Source organism: Pseudogymnoascus destructans, assembly GCF_001641265.1.
Source record: "Pseudogymnoascus destructans isolate 20631-21 unplaced genomic scaffold scaffold_4, whole genome shotgun sequence".
Lineage (NCBI taxonomy): Eukaryota > Fungi > Ascomycota > Leotiomycetes > Thelebolales > Thelebolaceae > Pseudogymnoascus > Pseudogymnoascus destructans.
In genome coordinates this window covers 1397450-1414978 of record NW_020167523.1, presented here as the reverse complement: position 1 = coordinate 1414978, position 17529 = coordinate 1397450, and the positions used below count along the sequence as shown (strand labels likewise).

At 48.7% G+C, this 17529-nt stretch overlaps 3 protein-coding genes across 3 annotated transcripts; 1 reads left to right on the top strand and 2 right to left on the bottom strand.

The window, feature by feature from the left end:
• Positions 1–6893: 6893 nt before the first annotated feature.
• Positions 6894–9331, bottom strand: VC83_02171 (uncharacterized protein). Its single transcript, XM_024465839.1, has 3 exons — positions 8803–9331; positions 8537–8736; positions 6894–8485 (listed from the first exon to the last, which is right to left on the bottom strand). Exons 1-3 carry the CDS (start codon positions 9143–9145, stop codon positions 6995–6997), a joined length of 2034 nt encoding a protein of 677 aa, XP_024326823.1. The 5' UTR covers positions 9146–9331; the 3' UTR covers positions 6894–6994.
• A 985-nt stretch (positions 9332–10316) lies between these two features.
• VC83_02170 (uncharacterized protein) lies at positions 10317–12992 on the top strand. The gene is made up of 4 exons (XM_024465838.1): positions 10317–10459; positions 10567–10909; positions 10961–11728; positions 11787–12992. Exons 1-4 carry the CDS (start codon positions 10369–10371, stop codon positions 12832–12834), a joined length of 2250 nt encoding a protein of 749 aa, XP_024326824.1. The 5' UTR covers positions 10317–10368; the 3' UTR covers positions 12835–12992.
• Positions 12993–13352: 360 nt separating this feature from the next.
• VC83_02169 (uncharacterized protein) lies at positions 13353–17258 on the bottom strand (the record flags this gene model as incomplete). The annotated part of the gene is made up of 4 exons (XM_024465837.1): positions 17244–17258; positions 16960–17197; positions 14063–16896; positions 13353–14010 (listed from the first exon to the last, which is right to left on the bottom strand). Exons 2-4 carry the CDS (start codon positions 17128–17130, stop codon positions 13353–13355), a joined length of 3663 nt encoding a protein of 1220 aa, XP_024326583.1. The 5' UTR covers positions 17131–17197; positions 17244–17258.
• Positions 17259–17529: the final 271 nt, after the last annotated feature.

Here is a 17529-nt window from a genome sequence, read left to right as displayed (position 1 = left end):
ATTAGCTATTCAAGCAATTAAACAAGGCAATTATGTTCAAGCAGCTGCAGTATCATACGATGTGCCCCGTACAACCTTACGTGACCAGGTTCGTGGTATAACTTCTCGAAGCGACTCTACTCCTAACTCACGTAAGTTGACTCCGTACGAAGAGTCAGCTCTTGTTCAATATATTCTCGACCTAGATTCGCGTGGATTTCCACCCCGACCGCAAGCTGTGCAAGAAATGGCCGACCTTCTACTCTCTGAACGAGGTGAGAGCCCTGTTGGGAAGAACTGGACTACTACCTTTATTAAGCGTCGTACGGAAATTAAATCAAAGTTCAGTCGGAAGTACGATTATAAACGAGCAAAATGTGAAGATCCTAAGATAATTCAAGAGTGGTTTTCTCTTGTATGGAACGTGGTTGCAAAATACGGCATCTTAGAGCAGGATATCTACAACTTTGATGAAGCAGGGTTTGCCATGGGAGTTATTGCTACTGCAAAGGTAGTTACAAGCTCGGAAGCAAAGAGTCGTCCAAAGACTATACAGCCAGGGAATAGAGAGTGGGTGTCAATTATCCAAGGTGTCAATTCGTACGGATGGGCACTCCCGCCGTTCATCATTTTCAAGGCGCAGAATCACCTCTCTGCTTGGTACGAGGACTCAGGATTGCCAGATGATTGGGTGATTACGCTAAGTGAGAATGGGTGGACTTCAAATTCAATTGGGTACGAGTGGATTCAACACTTTGATCGACATACAAACAGTCGTTCAATCGGAACCTATCGCCTTCTTATTCTTGACGGACACGAGAGCCACCTCTCAGCTCAATTTCAACACTACTGTACAGAACGGAAGATAATCACCCTCTGTATGCCACCACACTCCTCACACATTCTTCAACCACTTGATGTTAGCTGCTTTGCTCCACTAAAGCTTTCGTATGGACGTCAGATTGAAACCTTCGTACGGAACAGGCTAAACCATATCACAAAGCTTGAGTTTCTCTCTGCATTCAAAGAAGCATTTAAAGCTACATTTACAGAGCAGAACATCAAGAGCGGATTCCGAGCTACAGGACTAGTTCCGTACGAGCCACAGAGTGTCCTCTCTCACTTGAATCTACACTTGAGGGCTCCAACTCCTCCTATAGTTGAGAGTAACAATTGGACTTCAAAGACTCCTCAAACTATAAGGGAGCTTGATTTTCAAACAGAGCATATAAAGAACTGTGTTGTACAACATCAGAATAGCTCTCCTACCTCAATTAATGATGCTATTAGCTGCCTTGTTAAGGGGGCGCAAGTTATGATGCATTCTGCTGTTCTACTCAAGGCAGAAGTTAAGGCTCTACAAGCAGCAAATGAACAGAAAAAGAGGAGGAAAAGGAAGCGCAAGAGGCGTATAATGCAAGGCGGTAGTCTCTCTGTACGAGAGGGAGAGGATATCCTTCAGAGTGCTGAGGTTGAAGCTCAAGTCCGTACAGAGGTAGAGTAGTCGGCAGGTGGGCTCTAAGAGCCGACAGAAGCGTTGTGGCTTATGTGGTATTATGGGCCATAATTCCCGTACGTGCGAGGCGCCAGGAATCAATTACAATTGAATAAGGGTTATTATGTAGGGTGGCGGTGTAGTAGTCGTAGTAATAGTCAATTTTTAGTGTTTTAGTGGCGACTCACCCGGGATGGCGACTTGCATGTGAAATACTCTATAGAATATTTAAGAATCTATAATCTAGGTATATATAGAGCCTTTAACTCACTCCTTAACTAACTTTTCTATTAAAACAAAAGCAACAATAACAACACTTTATACATAACAACACTTTATACTATAACAACACTTTATACTATCATTAACGTAACGTATGGGGTAGTCGGACATATGGGGTAGTCGGACAAAAAGTTTATTCTACTCTAGTTGACCGAGTCCTACGTGCCACACACTCCTCCAATTCCAATTCTGGGTCGCTTGAATCGTTCTCTACCTCTTCCTCTTCAACTTCCTCGTCTACTTCTTCAATTGGCCGTTTGCGTGGCCTTCCACGTGGTCTTTTCTCGGTTGACTTCAACTCTGCCTCCCAGACAATTTTCAACACTTCCTCGGTACTGAATACAAATTCGCCTTGCAACTTAATTCTCTTGCCCGTAGTTCTTTTCTTTCGTGTCTCAAGTATCTCTTTGTACTCTTTTACCTCCTTCCGAAGGATGCTGAGTTCAGCATTCTGACTTTCAACCAGCCTAGTCATTCTCTTGGCATAGCGTCGAGTTGGTGAAGCAGGAGAGTCACAAGTTGCCATACTTGAATTAAATACTAAATTTGCATGCCTTAGTTCAGTTCCATCTGGAGGAGAACTTCGGAGTATTGAGAGATCCAGAGTAGTGATATTGGTTGAGTTTTGAGGAGTGCGAGGTGGTTCGGTTGGTGGAAGTGGAAGGTTAGCCAGAACTCTTTCTGGGAGAAAGGGTATTAAACCCGCTGCCCTCCACCCACTTCTAATGTTTTGAGGTATAAGACCCTTCTCTCGAATACACTGGAAGATTTCAACCCAGTGGGAGCGCTGGATTCGCTTTATTCCTGCTCGAGTATACTGATCTACTTCCTGAGCATGAAATCGCTTAAGAGGTCCATACACCCCAACATCAAGTGGTTGGAGTAGATGAAAGCAATGAGGCGGTAGAATAAGAAGGTCGATGTCATTCTCAATGCACAGTGCAATCATATCGCCAGTAATGTGACTAGAATGGCCATTCATAATCAACATTCGCGGGTGATTTCCAGACTTTTTGCGTGACTCAGGCTCAAATACCTTCCGCAACCACTCAAATCCATGACTGTTTGAAGTCCAGCCACTATTACTTGTTGAGAAGTGCCAGTTTGTAGGGGTGTCCTTTGGAATCCAACTTGAATTGGTATTCTTAGCCTTGAATATAATTATAGGTGGTAAAGCACCACCGTCTGCATCAATGCATTCAAGTACAGTTATCCACTCCTGCTTCCCAGCTGTGACCTTCCAATTGGATTTCAAGGTAGAATCAACAATTATTCGCGTGGATTGAGTCTCTCCAACTGCAAAACCTGTCTCATCCATATTATAGATGTTGCATGGCTTGTACTTTCGCTCTTCAATTCGTGCTTTAAACGCGTCAAACCAAGCTGAAATCTTTATAGGAGTGGCTTCTTTATGTCGTGCAGACTCTAGTTGTCTTGAGTAGACCCCTTTAAAGTTTGGATGTCGTTTTAAGAATCTATAGATCCATTCATGGCCTATGGGGGTAGGATTGGTCCGAAGAGTGGTTTGAGAAGACGTGATTTGGACGCGTCGTACGCGAATTTCTTCAGCCATTTCCTTGATCAACATAGGAGTTGCAGGAAAACCCGTGGCAGTGAGACGTGTAATCCATCGTGCTAGTGTATTTTCTTCTGCATTTGAGAGAGCTTGTTCAATTTCGTGAGCTACAGCACGCGTTTTCTTCCCAGACATCCTATCAGCAAGAGTTGACTTAGGAACTTTGAAGTGGTCTGCAGCAAGTCTAATTGATTTGAATTCCTTCAATTGGAGCGCAATGACAGCCTTTTGGATGTTGTCTTCAATCTGAGCACGACTGTATGGTTGTGGGATGTTCATGGTGGAAGGTATGAAGGTTCTGAGTTGGTAGTCGGGCATTTTTGTCCGACTACCCCGTATGTCCGACTACCCCATACGTTACGTTACTATAACTATGTCTTCTTCTAAGGATCAATATAATAGCCCTAGCTATACTCTTCCTTTAGATAACCTTCCTTATATTTTTAAGGAAGGGCTCTTTACTAGAGAGTTAAATTCTATTATTGAAAATAATGAACGAACACTTACTATTAAGTGTACACAACCTAGTTGTACGTAAGTTAACTTTATCATACTTAATTATATACTTTATACTAATATCTATTAGGGCTATATGGAAAAATAAAAAAATTATATATTCTACAAGTAATTATATTACTCATTAATGTACATGTATAACGAACCGGCCAAACAAGTGAACCGGCCAATCCATTTTACACCTTAAATCACGAATTTCATAACTTAATATCTCAACAACCCTTTAATAATAAGTTATAAAAATATGTACTTAGCCTTTTATAAGCATTTAAAGTACTCTATTTGATTTTTAAAGCAATTAGTATTGTAGTTATTAAGATATTGAGTTTTAGCCCCACTTTTGACCTAATTCTTAGTATCTTAATAACTACAATACTAATTGCTTTAAAAATCAAATAGAGTACTTTAAATGCTTATAAAAGGCTAAGTACATATTTTTATAACTTATTATTAAAGGGTTGTTGAGATATTAAGTTATGAAATTCGTGATTTAAGGTGTAAAATGGATTGGCCGGTTCACTTGTTTGGCCGGTTCGTTATACATGTACGTTATTATATTTTTAAATTATATACTAATAACGTGGTTTATCAGTACGTCGGACATATCAGTACCTCGGACACTTTTCCCGAATTTCCTACCCTTTAACTTCACAACGCGTTTTTTCCACCTTTTATTATGTCAGTGATTACCCAAGAAGCAAAAATCATTCTAGCTATCGAGGCTATCCGAACATCAAAAAATCTAAGTCGTCGGAAGGCTGCTAAGCTCTATGAAGTACCTCATTCTACACTCTGCGACAGAATGAACGGCCGAACTACTGTCTACGAACGCCGGCCTGCAATGATGAAATTAACTATACTAGAAGAGGAGGTGGTTATTCGGAATATACTTGATATGGATTCAAGAGGATTTGCACCCCGGCTTGCTGGTGTAGAAGATATGGCAAATTTTATACTCGAATCGCGTGGAGGGAGGCGCGTCGGGAAGCTCTGGGCCCACCGATTTGTACAACGACGTCCAGAATTAAAGACGCGTTTTAATCGCGTTTACGACTTCCAAAGGCGCGTGGTTTTGACTAGTGGAAAATATGAGGGCAAAATATGGTGTTTTGGACTGCGACTTCTATAACTTTGACGAAACTGGGTTTATGATGGGTGTGATTTGCCCTGCAATGGTTGTTACCCGTGCAGATCGACTTGGCAGAGGTAAGGCAGTTCAGCCAGGGAATCGGGAATGGGCTACAGCGATTGCTTGTATCAACAGTGACGGCTGGAGTATTCCTCCATTTTTGGTAGTTAAAGGCAAGAATCATCTTGCAAATTGGTATACAGACGGCGGCCTTCCACACAACTGGGTTGTTAAACCGACAAGCAATGGATGGACAAACAATGAGATGGGTCTAGAATGGTTGAAACACTTCGACAAACATACTGCTGTTCGTGCAAGGGGTCCATATCGAATGCTGGTGTTAGACGGGCACGAGAGTCATGAATCGGCCGAGTTCCAAGAGTACTGCAAGGCACACAACATTATAACTCTTGGACTACCTCCCCACTCGTCTCATTTAACTCAGCCACTTGATGTCGGGTGCTTTAGTGTGTTGAAGCGGGCATATGGTCGGCAGATTGAGACCTTCATTAAGGCTCATATCAACCACATTACCAAGGTCGAGTTCTTTCTCGCCTTTAGAGCAGCATATCTGGAATCCATGACAGCCCAAAACGCCCAGTCCGGGTTCCGCGGAGCTGGCTTAGTGCCTTTCGACCCGCAAGCAGTGCTTTCAAAGCTTGACGTGAGGTTACGGACTCCAACTCCCTCTAGACCCTCTACTGCCAACACCAACCCTTGGGTCTCCCAGACCCCTTCCAACCCAACTGAAGCTCTTTCACAAACAACCCTCGTTCGAAATCGAATTGCCCGTCACCAAGGAAGCTCGCCAACTCCACTCTTCGGGACAGTTATTGCATTGGCAAAGGGTACGGAGCGACTAGCACATGAGAACACCCTTCTGTCTGCTGAGGTACGTACCCTTTGAGCAGCCAACGAAGCCCTTAGCAAACACCACAGGGCTAAAAAGGCTCGTGTCCGTGAAGGAGGTGCACTTATAGTAGAGGATGCACAGGCTATTATCGCACAGAAGGATGTGGATGAGCAGGTACGATGCGACGTACGTGCGGTTGGGGGTAGTTGCAAGGAGGGGCAACCGTCTAGGCGATGCTGTGGGATCTGTGGAAAAGCTGGTCATAATGCGCGAACTTGTCAAGAAGCTATAGATATGTCTAGTTCATCTGATTCCGCTTAGTTATAGCTAATTTAATATGTTATGGTTGATTTATTGATATTCAAAGTAGAATGCCAATGAAAAGTGTCCGAGGTACTGATATGTCCGACGTACTGATAAACCACGTTATGTTAATAGAGTAAGAGAGGAATTTAATAACGAATTACCTCTAACACAACAACAACTACAACAACAACAGCAACAAGAGAATGAAGAAGATAATCTATTAGATGGCTTTGAAAGATCATTATATTCTCAAACTATAGAAGATGACTTTGAAACAGAAACTTCTATCTATTTCCAAGAACCTATTTCTCATTATAAGGTAAGCTATTAACCCTCTTTAATAATTAACTTACTAATATTATATAGATTAATCCTTTAGACTATTGGAAAATAAATCAATCTCGATTTCCAATTCTAGCTACTATAGCTAGGCGCTATTTACAAATCCCTGCTACTAGTGCTCCTATAGAGAGCTTTTTTAGTATAGGTAGCCTTATTATTTCAAAGATTAGAAATAGGCTTTCTAAAGACATTTTTTAGAGTAATAGCTTGTTTAAAGAGTTGGGATTTTATAAAGGAAGAAGAAGATGATCTAGAAGAGGAATTTATAGCTAAATTAATACTTTAAGAAGTATTTAGATAGATTAATATATATTTGGTTTCCTTTTCTACTATACTAGATAATTAGTTCGGGATAAACGCCGCCGGCAGCATACAAGGCTTATGATGAAGACATGTAGGTATGAAACGCTTAAAACTGCTGTCTATTTAAAAGGGTATCCAAACTGCTAAATACGTACAAATTACATAGAACACCTTGATCAAACTTCCGCCGCCCCCTCTACCCTTTTAACCTCACTATAGATTCCCATCAGCCTCCATCCTCCTCTCTGTCTCGCTCCTCCCCGCTACCACCTGCCTCTCCATCCACGGCCCGGCCACATCCTCTCCATCCCTCGTCACCCATCTAAACTCAATATCCTCATACTCAAGCACCTTATACCCATCCCTCTCCGTCAACCACAACTTCCTCGTCACCATCAAAAACCTTCCCACCCTCCCCCTCCCCACCTTCGGCACCACCCACCGGAAGGCCACCCACCACAGCATCCCGACGACCATAATCACCGTCCCCACCGTCCCCGTCGTGAACCACGGAACCGCCAGCCACGCCTTCGTCGCCGTGTCGGGAGGCACCCACTTCGCCGCTATAGGGAACGTATTCGCGATAGCGAAGAAGAGTGCCGCGGCGCCGCTGACATAGGACGGGATATGGAACCCGCTAGCACGAGACTGAGCTGCCCATCCGCGACCGGAGAGGAAGCGCATATACAGCAGCCCGAAGCCGATGAAGGCGCCGAAGGCAGCATCGATGGTGTAGGAGTACAGATCGACGAGGAGGGTGTACGTGGCGGATGTGGAGAGACGCCATGTGGCGAGGAGGAGGATGACTGAGACGGAGAAGTGGAGGACGAGGGCCGGGAGTGGAACGTCTTCGCGGAGGGTTGGGCGCTTGGAGCCCCAGAGCGCGCGGATCGGGATGCGGACTGAGGGGTAAGAGCGCGAGAGAAGGCTGCGGAAGGGGAGGATGCCTTCTTTGGCGATTTCTTGCTTGACGCGCGCAGCGGTGTATGTCATTACTATGATGTTTCCGAGACTGGAGACGGCCATGAATGCGGATAGCATTTTCGGCGCGCGGGCCTCCCAGGCGGGTGAGATGGTGCCGAGGGTGAAGAGAAAGAGGCGGTGTGCGATGGTGAAGGGGTCTTCGGCGGAGAAATACTCGACGGGGACAGCGGCAAAGTAGGCGCCGTTGACGAGGAGGTAGAGCACGGAGACGATCACGACGGCAGAGAATGCGGGCCATTTGTAGCGGCGTCGTGGGTCATCCACTTCGCCGATAACGTAGTTGGCCTGGTTGAAGCCGCCGAATGCAAAGATAATAGCAAGAAATGCCTCGGCGTAGGTGTAGGCGCTGGCACTTGATTCCCGGAAGGGGGTGGGGGGAAACTGGCTGGCGGATACAGGGGGGAAGATATCAGCCCTTGTGGCGAGCATGCCGAGAATAAACATAAAGATGAGGATGGCAATTTTGACGGTAGCAAGGATATTGTTGAGGATGATGCCACCTTGGCGCCAAACGCCGTGGATGAAGCAGGCAGCGAACGCTGTGCATATGGCGATTCCCCTAATAACGGCTTCACTGTTAGGGTGGTTGATTTGGCCTGATGCTTCCATGACAGAGGTTGCGAAAGCGATCGCATTCATAGCCACATGGCCGAGGAGAATGAAAGCAATGCCGAACACGCAAGTAGTGAAGAAGGCGGGCTTTCTAAATATGTGTTTGAGCTGGGCACCATGTTAGTACTGGCACCTGTCAGTAACTAGAGGAAGACAAACGTAGTTGAGTTCTCCTCCGCTTCGTGGGACCGAGACTTCTATGCCGCCAATCCTGTATATTGGAATGGTGAGGCCGAGTTCCATGTACACCAGAATACCAGCTATGGCAGAAACAGCACCTAGTGCCCACCAAGCCATACTGATGTCCCGGGACTGTGTATAACTATAGACCACGGCTGGCGTCCGAAAAATCCCCGTGCCTATTTAGAGAGTTAGAACGTACCGGCTTCATTCAGTGCCTCAGAAGGAAAGCTTTGGACACCCACCAATCATGCGGTTAAAAATCAAGCACATAACTGTTAGAGAGCCCAGACGCATCGGCTTTGCGACAGCCTTCGCGTGGACATCGGCTTCGTTGAGCAAGAACTCATCTTCGGGTGCCAGGCCCATGCCACCCGGTTGATCGGGGGGAGTAGCTGGGACTCCATTTCCATAAGCCGGCGTATTCGACTCACGGTTGTGAGCCTGGCGGTTAGTAGGTATAGGGCTAACGCTGTCTACGCTGCGGCCATTATCGTCGCTTTTAGCTATGCTAAAGGGAGAAGGCGAGTTGGAGTAGGAGTAGTCTGTCATTGGAATATTCGAGCCTTGCTCGATCGGTATCGACATGTCAAATCCGAGGCATATATAAATGAGACTACAGGGTGCACAGAATACCAACAGAAGTGTGGCAGGCGAAGAAGATATAACATACACCTACACAGCAGGGCGCTACATATTGAATTGTTTTCGTGGCGTTTAGGCTTGTGGGAGGCTGGGAGGCTGGGAGGCTGGAGAGCCTTGCCACGGGTTGACCAGAAGTGATACATCGTACATGGGCGAGTGCATGCTCGGCTCTGTATGATATGGCGAGCGAGTATGGTAATTTCCAAACAACCATCCAGAGACGATGTATAAATCTTGTTTAACTTAAATGATATAATTATAAAAATACAATTCGAGCAGCACTCACTAGATCTAGCGCTTCCTTAGCCTTTCAAGAACTGGTCATTGTTCAATATTGAGTGCTGAATCGCGTAATTATTCCTGTTCGGGCATGGGGTATGTGTATGGGGTTGATGCAGTTAATCTGGTTAATGTCCATGTCGCGTGCCAACTGCCAGCTCCCCGTCAATCATGAGCATCTACGTCGTCTTGGCCCTGCACCTTCACAGCCTCACACCAGCCTCACTTCCCCTTCGGACTGGAATAGTGCAGTAGTGTAACAGTGTAAGGCAGAAGTTGTCGAAACACTGCATCCACCCACCATGACCACCACTGGGTCGTCACGGGCCGGTGAATGAGACAAGGCCAGGACAAATGGTATGCTCGTCATCGATTCTCTTCCTCGGTTTGCTCTTCACAGCCCCCCTTGGAACAGGACGACAGGGGCACAAGTGCATAAGCCGCTCAAGAACAAGAGATAAGGGAGACACACATCCAGGCGTTCCTTCCTCCTCACAAGACCGCCGCTTACACGCGCGGAGCAGCTACGCAAAGGTTACGCAAACACCGAGCCGCCAGCCTGATCACCCACCCACGGAGTTGGAGTTGGTTTCCTCCTTTGTGACGGACGCGAGTCCCTGCATATAGCTCCATTATATCTCCTTTTTACCCTTTCCCGAAGTTACCAAAGACTCGGATCGTGCTCGGCTAGAGCTGAATGACATGCATGTTGTTTATTTTGTACCCGTGAACCTACAGCTGCCTTGCCTTCAACTGGATTGCTCCGCCCCAAGTCATACTTAAAACAGCCCTTGCACCCCATCCCAGACATTCTGTTGATCTTATGACAACGATACTCCGTAACTCGAAACACACTTATTGGGCGCTGAATAGCGCGTGCCACGACGATGTCCTTTATTAGCATTAGCGATATCGCCAAGTGTGCGAATTTCACGTTTAAACTCTATCAGTATGGCTTCACGGAAATCTATAACTCAAGTAAGCACTGTAATGTCACCAAATAAACCCGTCGCATTCTTATCTTCTGAAGTTCGACTTACTTTGTAGATGACGATGTGGACTATGCTGACCTCTGTTTTTCACAGACGCTCAATACACCGAATTCGGCCAATCCGTCCACGCCCTCTCTGTGAATCTCCATCAACTGGAAATAATCTTCCAGAAAGTCCAAAGCATTCCACCGTGCCCTATCCCAGGAACCTCTAGTTTTTATGATACTAGAGATCTTAACGCAATACTCGATGATCCCTACACTACTGTCCAAGAATGTTCGCGGTTATTAACAAGGCGAGACTGCTTCGAAGAGAAGGGCGGTTTCATCAGCAATATAATCTGGCACGGATTTGTCCAGGACGAAGTTACATTGCTTCATAAGAAGGTCATGTTTCATAATATCAAGATCATCGCGCTACTGAAGCCCCTCGAGCTGTGAGTCGCTATCATTCCTATTTCTAAGACATGCTGCTAACAGTTTAACAGAAAACTACTCCTCGATATCCAGTCTCTGGTGATTCATTATGGCGAAGCCATGCTACTGGTATTGGGCCAGATCAAGGAGCTTATACTTGGAGATGCCCGAACGATTGGCGCCCAGGAAGATGTTCGATGCCAGCAGATTGTCATACCACCATATTTACTCCACAAATTTGAAAAGCTATCCATCGATGCCAAACCAAGAGCTTCACCTGGTGATACATTCCCCATGCATGATGGCATCAATGCATTCCTTCAGCATTACGAGGAAGAGACTGCGGCTGCTAGGCTGTCGCGTTCACGTGGTGTCCAGCCAGCTTCCCCAACCCAGTGGCCCAGGCAATATGTTGGTATGATGAGGAGCATCTGGATCATCCAAAAAATCGAAAGCAGCGCCGAATACGTGGACTCTTGCGCACGTGGTAACCAGCTTCTGAAATACTTTGTCGAAGACTTGGCCAAAAAGTGTTTGTACGCCTTCAATCAACACGCGGATAGGCCAGCAAACCCGTACAGGGTTAAAAACGAACCGGATGAAATGTCTCTAAGCCTACTAGGAGAAGAGGCCTTTCTAACCTGGCCTATACCTGTGCGCAGTTATGACCGTCCTCATGCAACGGAAATAGACGATATGAAGACAATTTTACGGACTCCGCTGCTGCACTTGAACCCTGAACGACAAAGGTCTCTTGTATTACTCCGCCAGACCGAGACTATCCTCGAAATGATTACTAAAGAGACCTCGGTATTGGAGCGAACTAGAGAATTACGATCGCAAGTGTTCCCCCTCCCCCTACGGTCTTTATACTACCCAAGCTAACAGATAGTCCAGTCGGGAAATTAACCTCCGTACCGTTACTCTCAGTCCTATTTATGCGGATCCTCAAAATCAGACCTCTGGTATAGACATCGGGCTCTACACATCCGGCATGCCCACGCACGACAACCTCCTTAGTTTCCAGACATATCAATCTCTCTACAGCTTTCAAGAAGCCATTACAGGCTACCGTATCGTCGACGATATCATTGACGTCGACGTGATTGTCATGGCCGACAAGCCAACACATTACAAGGCGCGCATCCAGATCTGGAGTTTCTCGCCCAGCGTTCCTGCACAGAGCCCCTTGCCCATTCCCTACGGCAGTCCCTCTCCCGCGACGTCAGCAACTACCATACGCGCACCATTCAATTCCAATGCCTCCATGGCCAGCCGCCAATCCTCCAACGATTCATCTGCCCGCCTTTCTTCACCACGCAAATCCATCTTCTTCTCCTCCAAAAGTTCCTACCAGACGTCAAAGGCCACCTCTTTCTCAATTCGTAGTGCGGCAACCACCATCGCAGACGTAACCTCACTTTCCGACCCGCGCGACAGCAACACCGAAGCCTATATCTTCGAATCCCTGCGCGAGCCGCTCCTGGTGATGTTCCTTCGCCCTGAGAAGCTGAACCCCTCGCGTTCGTCGCGTGGAGAGATGGGCGATAGCGATGACGGCCTTGCCCTGCTCAAGATCCCTATTGGGGCGCTCAAAGCCGTGGTAGATAAGAGGAACTGTTCGTGTCAGAAAGGCGGCACTCCATGCACGCACGCTTCTATTATGGGTCCTGCGAAACGATTTGGTACGGGTGCGCTTGTGTCGGAGTGGTGGAGGGGCAAGATGGTGAACTTGGCGGCTTTGGGGGCGCATTATGATGATCCTCGGGGTGGAGGGGAGAAGGAGAAGTTGAACCATGTGAAGATGACGTTCTGTGGGGAAGGGGGGAGGGAGCGGAGGAAGAAGTTCGAGAAGATGGTGGCGGGTGTGCAGGAGGTAGATAGGAGGAAGGGGTATTTGCTTGAGGAGGAGAAGGTGGGATTGAGACTTCAGAGACGGAGTTAGTGGGTGGACGCTTTGGGTTATGTTTTTACTATGTATTATTGATGACGATGGAGTTGGATTAGGTATACCCAGGATATATAACGAGGATATGTGTAGCTGATAAATAACGAGGATAACGAGAACAGGATTTAACAGGAGTACGGGAAACTAGGGACATCAATAACTATGAATTGATTTTGTTTCTGTGTTTTAGCACCTGTTGTAGAGCCTATCCGACAAACACCACAGCACCCTACAATTATCATAAACATCGCAGCGCCTCACGATTATCATAATGAGCATAGCGCCTATCGCCTTCTACAATCACCACAGCGTCTTACAACTACCACAAAAAGAGCACAGCGCTCCTTATCTACTCTACACACTACAGCCGTGCTACCTATGAAGAGCAAACTGGGTTGCTAAGTGGGTTGCTAAGCAGCGCCAGTATTTCATAGCATAGATTTAAACTAGAATGTTATTTCAATTTATCTTAGGTGCGGCAACTTTATACAGCTTTCCCAAATATAACCCTAGCATCACTCACCACCACTCTCCCACTTCTCTTCCAATGCCTTCTTCACCCCTTGAACCCCCACCCCACCCTTCCCCACTCCTCTACCAACCCATAACACATCCTCCACCGCCTTCCTCACCCCCGGAAACGGATGCCTCAGCATCCTCACCAACACCTTCTCCACCTCCTTCTCCTCCTCCATCACCCCTAATAACCCCCCATAAACCCTCACTGCAACCTCCAACTTCCTTACATTCCCGCTCTTAAAATGCGCTCGCTGTGTCGCTAAAAACAATCCCCTCAACCCTTTATGCCCCCCCTCCAAAATCCCCGCATCAAACAGAAATGCAACAACAGACATCATAGGGAGCAGCACGCGCTCGTCTCCCGCATCGTGGAGGCGCTTCACTGACCCTACGAGCGTGTTGCAGACGAGTTCGCGGTTGGCGGGAGCGGCGAAGCAGAAGTCGTTTAGGGCAGCGCGGGAGGCACGGATGAGGCCCTCGGCACCGGAGTCGGCAGCGCTGACGTAGCCATCGAAGAGATGGTCGGTCCAGCGTTGGTGGAGATGGAGGTGGGTGTTGGATAGCCAGGAGGCGGATGAGGGGAGTTGGAGGTCGAGGAGGTGGCGGAAGTAGGTTCGGGATACGTGGTTGGCGGAGGTGAAGGCGCTGTGTTGGCTATGGTTTGTTAGTTTAAGTTTGTAATTAAGAAGGCGGGAAGAAAACATACATGGAATCCTGGATTAGGATGGCCAGCGCGGTTTGTGCTTCGCCGCGGACTTTGTCGAGTTTCTCTGCTGAGAGGCGTAGCGTGCGGCTGTAGAGGGAGCCGAAGAGGTCCTCGTCGGCAAACCACTCTTCATTGCCATCCCGTACCACAGCACCACTCTGCGCATCACACGGAATCGTAGCAAAAGCCTTACTTGTAGCCTTCAGCGCTTCAATCCGCGCAAGAGACCCGATATCCCCACGGGCATCAGTCGTATAGTCGTCCAGTCCCTCAGCAATCAACGGTATGAAGCGCGCAGTGTGGGAATCCAAGATCTGCGCGCGGTTGAGGCACTGTAAGATAGACACACGGTCTACAATGTTCGTGGCCTGTTGCCATTGGCTCAAGATGAGGGTACAGATTGCGTCTTGCGACTGGGTGTGGGTGAAGACGCTGGCAAGAACAAAGAGGTAGCCGGGGTGTCGGGTGCGACTTGAATTGTCTGTGACGGCGACGGCCCAGGAGTGGATGAGGGATTCGCTAGCGGCGGTGGGGATGATGAGAGTTAGGCTTGTTGCAGCGTCAACAGCGGCTTCGATGGTGTCGGGATCGGTGAGGCGGAGGGAGGCGTCGATAATGGATCCCGAGGCTTCAACGATCTCTCGAACCTCGATTGGGTCGAATGAGTCGTCTGGGCTACATTTTGTGGTGGCTTCGTTGCGCAGAATCTTCTCCCAAGCTACTGTATTTATAGAAGCATTAGAGCGGCGCTTCATAAAGTCAAGCACCCTTTCCATTCTAATAATCGGGCACGCAGCCACAATCAGCCTGCATGTAGCCTCAAGGCCAAGTTCGGGCCTCCGAGATGTCGCTGCCATAGCACTCTTCAGTGTCGATAAAACCACTCGCAGAATCGCTTTCACCGCATCCAGTGGATCCTCCCATTCCTTCACGGAATCTGCGCTCAAGAGCGCAGGAATCACCCCAGCAGCTGCTGCCATTACCAGCACCAACCCGTGTCTCTCATCTATAGCCCTAGCCTTCAAATTCCCCAACTGCCTGTCGATTTGTCCAATCAACTCCTGTACCCTCCGCCATGGCTTCTCTTTCCCACCCCCGCCGAACAACCTCACCAGTTCTCCTACACCCCCGGCCACCATCCTTCTCGACTTCGCATCTCCACTCCCCACCCCACGCCACCCAAACAGCGCCCTCATCAGCGCCTCTGCATAACAACCCCCCAGCCTAGCCGCTGCAGGCGCAACCTCGAGAATAGCTCTCGAACGTAGCGCAACAGCGTGATAATCTACTACCTGCACGACCGCAATGCCCTCAGTGACAATATCCGGGTGTCGTCCAATTAACTCTTGCAGTGCAGCCGACGCACCACGACGGATATTCCCTGCTGAATCATAGGAGGCGGCGACGACAAGCTCGGTGGCCATGATCTGGATTATCAATTTTTCTCTGGTCTGAGCTGTGGCAGCACTGACCTCGGCGATGACGACATCCTGTAGCTCACGGGTAGTGTAGCGGCGCGCGAGGGCCCAGATGCCAAAGCAGGCTGCGTCGCGGACGTTGGTGCCGACTGAGCTGCCGGAGGTGGAGCGGCGCTCGAAGGTGAGTCCAGTGAGGAGGGCGTGGAGGATGAGGGCGAGGGAGTCAGGAGGTGGGGATTTGCGGTAGAGAAGGTGGGAGAGAGTTAGGATAAGTCCGTGCCATTCTTGGGGGTTGACAGCGGTGAGGTCCTGGGTCTTTGTGCCGTCGGGGAGGGTGATCCAGAGAATGTTGGTGGTGAGGGAGTCGAGGACGGCGGAGACGACTTGGGAAGCCAAGTCAGGGGCGAGCTTCAGTGTTATGACTGAGAGGGCTTTGCTGGCTGCCAGCCGAACGGGGGTGTCGTTATCGGCCAGGGCGTCCAGGAGATAGCCAACTGTTGACTCGACGATCTCGGTTGTGATCACCTCGTTCCCTTTGGATGAGTACTCCCTCCTAAGTGCCAAGACGGCAATGGTGCGGAGGACCTTGATGACAGTCTTCCTCGCAATCGCAGACGCATGCACAGACTTGAATGCAACATTCTCCTCGTCCGAAATATTCTGTACCGTGCGGAAGACCTTGAGGAGGTACGGATCCATATCCGCCGTGCTGAGCGACGAGATCAGGATTCCAGCCAGATATGACAGCACGCCAATGTAGTAGTATGACGAGTTCGTCGCCAGCGTTGTCGATGACTTCAGACACGCCATTTCCCACTGTACAAGCGCATCCAGTAGCCCCAGCGCTTGCATATCCCGCCTCATAGAAAAGCGCACCAGCAGCGCCTTCGCCGCATCCCTCTCTTTCCCTGCTGCTCCCAGATACTTGATAGCCAGCGGGATGGCCCGCTCTGCCACGCTTGGAAGCTTCTCGGGCCATACCAGGTTCGCTATATCCGGCCTCTTCACATCTCCTGTGCCCGCCGACGAAATGGTTGATAAATCAAACGGCGCCAACAGCAGATGCGACAGCCACAGCAAGCAAATGTACCTTTCCTCCCATGTCCACTCTTTCTCTCCTTCCTCTCCCTGCCCCGCGTCCTTGCCCCCCTCGGCCTCCTCAACAGCATTAAGCAATAACTCCAGATTCTTCGTCTCTGCCCCAAAGAACCTTACCACGACCTTCTCTCCCCGGATCTTACAAAACGTATAGAGCAGCCTACAAATTGCCTGCGAAAGCGTCACGAGCTGTGGCCGGTCCGCGCCCCTCTTCCGCGGCGGCGCGCGTAGGTACGCCAGTAGTGCGTCCGCTAGCATGGGCAGGAAGCGGCCCAGGTGCGGGTCAAGCAGCTGGGGGAGCTCTTGAAAGGGCTCAAGCTAGATACAAGGGTCAGCTGGCTGGTGGTAGTTGGAGGGCCGGGGGGGTGTTTTGGGGGGTACCAGGCCGACGAGACGGTCAGCTTCGCGTGCGCGCACGTTGCGGCGGGCTTTCGAGGTGCCATCTGCTGTGGTGCGGTAGAGGAAGGGGTGGAGGGAGAGTTCGAAGTCGGCGATGAAGGTGGAGCTTAGCTTTTGGAGCTTGATATCTCTGTCGTCCTCTGCGGCATCCATTTTTGGGGACTGGCTGAGCTCCGGCGGATAGCTAGGGGTTCCTTGAAGCTATATTTTTGTCATGGTGCTGGGGAGTGTTAGTGGGGTCTATTTTTTGAAGTTAGTGGCCAAACCTTAAAACGAGGGGTTTAGATTTTTAGTGGGGTAGCCTTCTCCTCAAAAATCCGGAGAGGGGCTTTTCGTAAACAACGGCGATTACAGCAATTGTAACTTAAGTAAAAGTTCAATCACCCAGGGCTACAATCACCCAGGGCTACAATCATTAAGCTCCATTTAACAATGTGACGGCAAGGAGGCCGCTAAATAAGGTAGCTTACATCGCTATTTATTCACCGCGCTCGCCCACAATTTCAATACTCTTACAATTTAGGTAATCGTCGGTGTTCGCACCGACCACCA

Excerpts from the sequence above, each read along its gene's own strand:
- VC83_02171 (XM_024465839.1), bottom strand. The coding sequence starts at position 9,145 with ATGTCGATACCGATCGAGCAAGGCTCGAATATTCCAATGACAGACTAC. Across the intron at positions 8,737-8,802 it reads GATTTTTAACCGCATGATTG|GCACGGGGATTTTTCGGACG; the intron begins GTGGGTGTCCAA and ends CTCTCTAAATAG. Across the intron at positions 8,486-8,536 it reads GCGGAGGAGAACTCAACTAC|CTCAAACACATATTTAGAAA; the intron begins GTTTGTCTTCCT and ends CATGGTGCCCAG.
- VC83_02170 (XM_024465838.1), top strand. The coding sequence starts at position 10,369 with ATGTCCTTTATTAGCATTAGCGATATCGCCAAGTGTGCGAATTTCACG. Across the intron at positions 10,460-10,566 it reads CACGGAAATCTATAACTCAA|ACGCTCAATACACCGAATTC; the intron begins GTAAGCACTGTA and ends TGTTTTTCACAG. Across the intron at positions 11,729-11,786 it reads CGAACTAGAGAATTACGATC|TCGGGAAATTAACCTCCGTA; the intron begins GCAAGTGTTCCC and ends CAGATAGTCCAG.